Source organism: Pipra filicauda, unplaced genomic scaffold, assembly GCF_003945595.2.
Source record: "Pipra filicauda isolate LSUMZ 115617 unplaced genomic scaffold, ASM394559v2 scaffold191_size1418713_pilon, whole genome shotgun sequence".
In the NCBI taxonomy this organism is placed as follows: Eukaryota; Metazoa; Chordata; class Aves; order Passeriformes; family Pipridae; genus Pipra; species Pipra filicauda.
In genome coordinates this window covers 958,155-967,115 of record NW_024104300.1, presented here as the reverse complement: position 1 = coordinate 967,115, position 8,961 = coordinate 958,155, and the positions used below count along the sequence as shown (strand labels likewise).

Genomic DNA, 8,961 nt, shown 5'->3' with positions numbered 1-8,961 from the left:
CAGCACCGCCCCCAGCGGCCGGAGGAGCGCGGGGAGGGACGGGCCGCCATGGGGGTGAGTGGCAGCGCTCCGCTCCCTCCCTCCTTGCCCACTTCGGGGCCCCTTAGTTCAGTAAGGACTTTGATGTGCTGGAGCGTGTCCAGAGACGGGCAACGAAGCTGGTGAAGGGTCTGGAGCACAAGGCCTACGGGAGCGGCTGAGGGAGCCGAGGGTGTTTACCCTGGAGGAGGCTCAGGGCTGACCTCATCACTCTCTACAACTACCTGGAAGGAGGCTGTCTCATGGCTGGGCTTCGCGAACGAAGATTTGGGAAGGCACTACCCACGCTTGTTGCAAGCGCGTTGGTGGCTAAAAAGGCCAATACGAGATAGACATGTCCGGATGCAAAAGGCACAGCAGAAAGACTCCTCAGGTGGTACACTCTGCAAGGCACGATTCTTTCTGTGCTGTCTTTTCTCCTCAACAGTGATCCTGCGTGCTTTCTCAAAAGCATCAGCAGCGTTATAGATGGTGTGTCTCCAGACTTCCCGATTGGAGGCCAGAGTAGACCAGTTATGGTGATCAATATGGCCAAGGCTGAGATGTTTCAGGGAGTCTTTGTATCTTCTCTTTGGGGCTCCTCTCTTGTGGCAGCCGGAGGCAAGTTCACCATAAAGCAGGATCTTAGGGAGGCGGTGGTCCTTCATCCTGGAGACATGCCCTGCCCATTGCAGCTGTGTTCTCAGCAACATGGCCTCAATGCTTGTGACTGCTGCTTGTTCTAGAACAGATGTATTGGTCACATAATCTGACCAGTGGATGTTTAGGATTGTGCGGAGACAGCGTTGATGGAAGCGTTCTAGGAGACTCAGGTGGTGGCGGTAGATGACCCATGATTCAGATCTGTATAAGAGAGTAGACAGCACTATGGCTCTGTAAACACTGACTTTGTACTTTTCTTCAAGTGTTGTAGCAAGGTAGGTATCGGCCTCTTCTCCCTGGCAGCGAGGCAACTAGCAGTAGGACAAGAGGACACAGTCTTAAGCTGTACCAGGGGTGGTTTAGGTTGAACATCAGGAGGAACTTCACAGAAGGGGTGATTCAGCATTGGAGTGGGCTGCCCAAGGAAGTGGTGGAGTCACCGTCCGTGGAGGTGTTTAAGGAAAGACTGGTCATGGCACTTAGTGCCATCTTCTCGTTGACAAAGTGGTGTTCGGTCATAGGTTGGAGCTGATGATCTCAGAGGCCTTTTCCAACCTAAATCATTTTCTGATTCTTTCCCTCCTTCCCTTCCTGCAGGGAGCAAGCCCCCCAACCCCTGTTTTCCCAGGGGCTGCCCACACCAGTGAAAACACAGACACACACTGTGCCACATGTGTCACCACAGTGTTTATTGGATGAATGGACCAGTTCCGCTCTCACCTCTGAACGTGTGCCGAGCACCTGCTACCTCCACACCGGTGTGAGAGGGGATGGACCAGCATTAGGTGCCAGCCATGGGGAGGCGAGGTGCACCGCGAGATATGCACGCACAGGCAGGTACATACACAAATGCAGAGCTCAAATAATAATAAACCCTGCATTAACATGGGCTGTCCGGCAAAGTTTACACTGTTAATTCCAGTCAGGACAAGCAAAATATTAAGAGGAAAGAGAAAAAAAAAGGAAGAAAAAAAAAAGCAAGTTGTTAATACATCACCAGAAAACAAACATTTGATTTAACCAGCTCCAAATTAGTGCATGACAAACCACAGTATGAAAAGCAAAACTGCAGTTCAAAAGATAATGCAACAATACAACAGCTATCCGACTGGATTTAGTAATATATACACCGTACTCGGTGAAATGGAATATCTTTCATGTCTTCCCTGTGATCCCTGGCATAGTCCCAAAGATAATAATCGAGTAAGACTGCATTGATCTTTTCACGCATGTCCTGACCCTTCTTCTGATAGAGCTCCTGCAAATGCTTACAAATCAATGCACAACACCAAATAGAACAGCCACGGATCTCTACCTCCTCTTTGTCTCCAGACTGGAAAATTGTTCCTGTAGACACAAGAGACAGCAATCCATTTACATGCAAGAGACAGAAAGACAAGGACTGTCTGAATTTGCTAATTTTTTTCCCCTTCATATTTATTCTGTTCTAGAATCCAGTTGTCATGACTTACACTATAACTGTAAACAATAATTTTCTAATGATTACTTTAATTTTACCATCTGCACTTAGAAGTTTACCTCCCATTCAATTAAAGCAACAGAACAGGCTATACTGCACATCATATGACCATTTCTTTGCTTGTAGAGACAAAAAGGATAGTCTTTCATTATGTATACTTTTTAGTATATAGTTAGTTACTACATTTTATAGTTTATTTTCTGCCAGGGTAACTCTAAGATAACCCCCCCCCAAAAACCTAATGTAAAGGGAACCATTGGAATGGCCTGAATGGGAATGTTCTCATTAGGATTCACGGAAAGATAAAATGTCCATCTAGTCTACTTAATATATAGATACACACATAGACATACATATGGCCATTCTATTAAGATCCATGGACGGTTGCATTGATCTGTTTATCTTGCTGAGTAATTCTGCAATTGCATAACAGCAGTCCTATCTCTAAATACAGTCATTTTAAAGTGGAAAAAGGATTGGCTTATTTTTTTTATTCACTAAAGTTCATGCTTAATAAGTATTGGAAGTTGGAACCATGCTTAAAAAACGAGACTCTAGTTGTATGCAATTAAATTCATTTAAAGCAATATTTTTTTAATGGACCTTTATAATATTGCTTTGCTTGTTAACTAGAAGTTCAGTACAAATAAAGAGGAATTCCCATGCTTTTATATTCGCCTTTGAATTAATGAAGAAATCATTGGTGAAATCATGCTGAAAGATAGTTTTGGTAGCAGCAGCCCTTGGAAATCAACTAGCTTAGAGTTTTCTTTAATCCCTCCCTTATCAATGTTTAATCCACAGAACAGTCAAGTCTTTATAGAAAAGAAACCTTAAAACCTCATTCAAGATCACTGTTAGGGAAAAAGTTCCTTACTGTTACCTCATCACTACCTAAGAAATCCTTGTTCCTTGGAGGAAAAAAATATACATAACCCTTACATGTTACTAGTTCTAACATTACATTTTAGAACTAGTTTTAGTCTACCATGCCAAGAGATAAGATTACTTAATATTAGTAAGGGCAGAACAAACCTTCACGTAGTTTCTTCATTAATTCTTCAGAATACTTCATTGCTTTTAAGTGAACAAGAACTTGAGGAATTCTGTAGTCTGCAAATATTGTTAGACTAGAAATATCATCAAAAAAGCCATCTCCTTTGCCTTCTAATACACTCCATGTATCAGCCACAAGTATTTGTGCTCGTTTGTAGAAAGACACCTTCTTTTTCTGAAGAAAGAAATTTATGGATTATTTAAGTGCCTGAAACATCAATAAATGTAGTGAATAACATGTAGTTATAGTTATCATATGGTTAAACATATTAGTTAACTAGAACAGAATAAAAGTGCAACACTCTGAAACACCTTTAATATATACAAAATACCAAACTACAAACAAGGATTACATGAAATGCTCATTAATAAACTGAAATAAAAGAACAACATAATAGAATTCACCACAGTGGAATTCTATTGTTTAGTATCTGCTTGGACCTCAGAACACATTCATGTTGGTATACATCCACTTGGCAAATACTGGAGTTGAAAGTCCAGCAAACATTAATTTTCAGACACTCTAGCATTTTTAATTTGACAAGAGAAGCATAATAGGCATGTGTTGGATTAGACAATTACAACATTTTATTAATCAATTTATCTGTAACGTTAAGGCAATAAAATTCTAGGAAAACTTTATTGACTGCTCCTCTGTGTTGTGCAGAGGAGAGAGGAAAATTCATTCCAGTGGAAGATGTACTTACACATACAATATTTTCCTAGATACTGTGCATGGTTCTATTTTTGTCCTAAACTTTTGTGACTACTGACAAGGGTAAAAACTAATGATATGCTATGAGCTCTAAGCTATTGAGGTTTTCACACTATGATGAATGCAATGTGTGACTGCATCTGCATTTTTAAGGAAAAAAGTATTAGTGGGTTGCATTTTTTCCCTCTCTTTAAAGCTAGATGAGATTTTTGACTTTTGACAACATGTGCTAAACAATATGTAACTGGAATGGTTAACCTGAATTACACATAGGTGAGGACTCAACTTATTTCCAGTCTTATTCTGCCACCTTACTGCCACCACAGTTTACAAATATTTCTAGTAAATTTTCCCATTATTATTTTCAACAGAAAGCACGGAAAGCATTAGGTGGATGATACCACATCTCAAAGAGGAAGAACTTCTTTATTGTGCAGGTGACTGAGCACTGAACAGATTGCCCAGAGAGGTTGTGGAATCTCCCTCACTGGGGATATTCAAGAACCATCTGGAAGCAATCCTGTGCCATGTGCTTTAGGATAGCCCTGCTTGAGCAGGAAACTTGGACCAGATGATCCACTGCAGTCCCTTCCAACTTTACCCAGTCTATGATTCTGTCTGTGAAAGAAAGTACGATTTGTCGAAAAAAACAAACTTTTTACAAGATGGCAATACAACTATGATTCTTTTTTTTTTTTTTTCTGCAACACCCTTCTTTTCCAGGAAAAGCTACCACATACAGAGATACTTACGTCTTCTCTCCAATACAATGTGCTAGTATCAGGGGATACATCTATTATGGCCTACTGATATTAAAGGAAAGGAGGAGTACTGTGTTGGCAAAGAACAAAATGTGATAGTGCAGCTAGTAAAGAAAAACAGCAAAGAACGTGAAGATCACGAGAATTTTACAAGCCCGGTGCCAGGTGATGGCAAATAAAAGATAAATACATGAAATGTCAATGACTGGAAGATCAAAAAAGACTCCACTATGTCTTTGTCAGAACACAAAACCCCTGATACTGTGAGTATAAAGTAGTCTAAAATTTAAACTTCTGTTGGGAATCAAATGCAGCACACCATCTAAATATGAACTATCCACCCAAAGAGAAAAAAATGTTTTGGAGATTTAGGTTTTGGTTTGCATTTCCTTTTTCAGAAGAAACAAACACGGGCAATTTCTATAATTAGACACATAATTTTGAAAAATATTTTGTGTATGTGTTTGGAAAAACATATAGCCAAATAATTGTGTTTATTTTAGAAGTTCCCCTAGAAGGTTAGAACTTAGGACAGTTGTAGCAGTCTGTGACAGTATGATTCTAATGTATCATTTATTTTATAATTATGTATACTTCTACTGTGTAGAGTTACTGAAAAGCACTGGTTTGCTCTTGGATATCTCACCATCTTTCCAGTTCCCTCCAACCCTTTACTGAACACAAAGTCTTACTTGTGAGACCTCAACCTGCTGCCATAGAAATGACGTTGAAAATGTGACCCATGTCACCACCTTTAAAATACAGATCTTGCTTACTGAAAGCAGAAGAATAGCTTCCATATTCATGCAACTGGCTTTATTACTATGTCAGTGCTTACGATCTAGGGTCATTTTTGGAACACCTTTTCATTCTGTAGTCTGCTGCTGCTTTTAGGGAGGCTTGCTTTATAAAGCATTCGTCATCATCTCACGAAAGACATAACGTCAATGAATACAGTCACTATAAAGATAAGAAAATACTCTATCACTTTACGTGTAAAATATTTCCTTTCTGATCATAAAAATTGTTAAAATATTACTTTATATGTAAAAAAAACCCCCAAATTAACTAAACCAATAGCTTCAAAGATTAAATAGAAAGAACCTCTGATTTTTCATGTAAGCATACCTTACTTCATAGCAGGAGACAAAGGAAAATAAAATCATGCCACCTACTAAAGGATAGTAAATGCAACAAGTTCCAAGCTCCAGTGACTGGTATTCCAAGGAGCTACTTTAAAACGACTGCACGGACTATTAGTATAGGCTGCACTGTTACTAAAATAAAGTCTTTTGGACTTAATAATATAACAGCTGAATACAATTGCACATGCAGCTGAGCACAGGAGCAGCTACGTATGTCACAGATGCTAAATGCAGATCTGTATAGGAGAAACTGGGAGACAGAAAATACCAGATGGACTCTGTTTACTTCCCATCAGTTTCTTTCAGGAAAACAGCTCCAAAAATCTTCAGTGTACTGTCAACATGGATAAAAGTATGAGTTACTTCTAACCTGTAGTCATTTGTGTAAAGCCTGTTGAATCAACAACAGTTAGAGGGTGGAGTCCCAGTAGCTGTACATTAATTCTACCAGTTTAATTTTCTTCATTAGCTGTGGAAAACTTCAAGGTAAAAGAAGAAAGAAGATGGGGGGAGGAGGGTTGGCTGCAATTCAAGGGAAGGAAAAGAAAGGAAAAAATATTCTGATTTTTCAGGCAGGAATTATCTCAAATACCATCCACTTCTAAGGAGTACACAGGAGGCGTGATCTAACTGGGAACCTGGAGTATATAAAAATAATACATCAAAGTAATGAAGACAGAGAGCATATGAAAAAAAAAAGGCAGTCCTCTGGTGGGAAAAAAAGTGACTCCTGTCCTGTCTAGTTGCACACAATCCAAGACTCTTTTACTGTTACTAAATTGCATGATTTTGTTTTCAGAGCTTTAGAACTAGCTTACCTCGAATACAGCTTCATCTCTGTAAGAAGGAAAATTTTCCAGTATAAGATGTAGTAGTTTCTGAGCACTCTTCTCACTCATTTTAACACAGGTAAGGAAAGATCCTCCAAACTTCTCTAACAGAACTATTCCACTTTCGTTCAGCACCCGATGTCTTTCTTCAAGCAAAGGTATAGGCACTTCTGTGTCAGAGCGAAATACATGCCTCAGTTGTTCAAGCGTCATGGTGGCAAAATATGATGCACTGGTGATAGGTATTCCTTCAGAAAAGTTAAAATGAGATGTTTAGGCTATCGTAACATATCCCGGGACCTAGCACAGTGGTCTGCTACAGATGAAAGCGCCTGTACAGGAAGATCTAAAAAGTCTCATCAACTCTTACAATCACCTTAGTTTTCAGTGATAATCGCACTCACAGAGCTGCTCAAAACAAAATTTGTGAGTGCCACAATGCTTGCTTCTATAGAGAACCATTTCCAGCAGGCAACCATGGACCCTTTCTTATTTTTTGTACATAATTTTTCCCAGCTGCTTAGTCTTTGTATTTTGAGTAGGGTGTTTACATAGCACGCTGGCAAATATAGTCAGTAACATAGCTAGAGCAGTCAGCATAGGCCCGTTTTCCCCTGGATCCTAATCGCGTTGTGCATTTACAAAAAGTGTCTTAATGCTAATGCCCCCTCAATTTACAACCAACCATGCAGAAAATTAATTAAAACTTTCATTTATACCTACAAACAGATTTTTTTTTCTTTTCTGAGGACAGCAACCAGAGTGAGTGCTAAAGTGCTAAACTACAAAACTTTAAAATATTTTTAGAGGCATATGAGTTTTCAGACTTACTGGAGCTGCTCTGGTATCAGATTAGTCCAGACGATTCTCAGTTTATGCCTCGTTTTTTTATTTGTCATGGAAACATACAATTTATCCTAAGAACATACGTGAAGTCACCCACAGCTGACTACTGCCAATCCTTAGAAGTCTTTCGAATGGAAGAGATAACCCAGAGCCACGAGTTAGGTAGCTTCACTAAGAGGATGTTTTAGAAGCGTTTCCAGTTACCTCCCCGGAGCTCTACGGGACGGCCCGCACATACAGCGCTATCGAAACAGCGAGCAGCACTTCACAACAGCGGGTCCCGCTTCCGAGGCGCCTCCTTAGTTTTACCCTCGACGCTCGGCTTCTATCGCCCTCGCCCCGGTACCCCCGGCCCGGCCCCGCTCCCCCGGCACTCACTGACCCTCGTCCAGGGCCCTGTTGACGGCGGCGCAGAGGGACCAGTAGCCGCTGTAGATTTTATCCTTGTACTTCACCAGGTACTTCTGCTCCTCTTGCTCGGACCAGAAGGAGAAGTTGAGAGTGTCCACCAGGAACACCCAGTCCACTGCCTCCTTGTCGGCGGCGCGGGGGTTCAGCTCGTGGAGACTCTTCCACCCCGCCACCCCGAACTCCACGGCCGAGGCTTTGTCAAACAGGCTCTCCGCCACCCGCCGCGCCCCCTCCTCGTCCACGGAGACATCTTTGCTGTGGTCGGCGATGAACTTGGCAGATTCCAGGGGGGACGGGAAACCCTCCATGCTGGGCAGGACACGCGCACGCCGCCCAACCCAGCCCCGCCGAAGCTGCTCGGGCTTACCCAGATCCCGGCCCCGCTCCACTCCCCACCCCGCGAGGCCACGGCCGCGCGCAGGCGCGGACGGGGCGGGCCCGGGCGGCTCCCGCCGCGGCGGGGCGCGCACAGAGCCCGGAGTTGCAGGAGCGCCGGGGCCGGCACTTGGGGAGCATCGGGATCGGCCCCCGCAACCCTGCCAGGCTGCAGCAGGATACAGGCTCTGCTTCGAACAAAAATTTGCGTGTTGATACTTGCTGAGCTTTCCTCCCGAATTAAAACAGGACAGCACCAAAGTAACGACCTCTCACAACCCCACTCGTCCGTACATAGCAAGTTGGAGGCACACAAAATTCGGCAACTGTTCCGGTTCACTCGCATTTCGCCCAAAACCTTTGCCTCGATTTGTAGACTTCTCCCTCTTAATTACGGTTCGTTGAGTAACCAGCCAGGTGCCAGCTGCCTTCCTTCTGACAACACACAAGGCTGATGGCACTGTTTACTTTCTACAGATTTGTTACAGCTCTGCCAAGTAGGCCAGCCTTGCACGCAATGTCTTACTTAGATCCTTGCCTTTTACCATTCCATTTAATGAGTAGCTGCTCTAAAAAGGCCAAGCTTAACCAATGCTCCAACAAACCATGGGCGGAAAAAAAATTCTCAACCACCAAAATAACAAAACACAACAAAAGAACC

The 8,961-nt window shown here is 42.4% G+C and overlaps 1 protein-coding gene across 2 annotated transcripts; it reads right to left on the bottom strand.

The window, feature by feature from the left end:
* Positions 1-1,346: 1,346 nt before the first annotated feature.
* On the bottom strand, positions 1,347-8,295 carry CUNH9orf64 (chromosome unknown C9orf64 homolog). 2 transcript variants are annotated; one of them, XM_039380285.1, is made up of 5 exons: positions 7,897-8,295; positions 6,657-6,916; positions 3,197-3,392; positions 1,997-2,028; positions 1,347-1,590 (listed from the first exon to the last, which is right to left on the bottom strand). In XM_039380285.1, exons 1-5 carry the CDS (start codon positions 8,231-8,233, stop codon positions 1,540-1,542), a joined length of 876 nt encoding a protein of 291 aa, XP_039236219.1. In that variant the 5' UTR covers positions 8,234-8,295; the 3' UTR covers positions 1,347-1,539. The 2 variants fall into 2 exon arrangements, with proteins under 2 accessions (XP_039236219.1, XP_027577383.1); XM_027721582.2 differs by having other exon boundaries at positions 1,347-2,028.
* Positions 8,296-8,961: the final 666 nt, after the last annotated feature.

Excerpts from the sequence above, each read along its gene's own strand:
- CUNH9orf64 (XM_027721582.2), bottom strand. The coding sequence starts at position 8,233 with ATGGAGGGTTTCCCGTCCCCCCTGGAATCTGCCAAGTTCATCGCCGAC. Across the intron at positions 6,917-7,896 it reads CAACAGGGCCCTGGACGAGG|GAATACCTATCACCAGTGCA; the intron begins GTCAGTGAGTGC and ends ACTTTTCTGAAG. Across the intron at positions 2,029-3,196 it reads AATGAAGAAACTACGTGAAG|GAACAATTTTCCAGTCTGGA; the intron begins GTTTGTTCTGCC and ends TTGTGTCTACAG.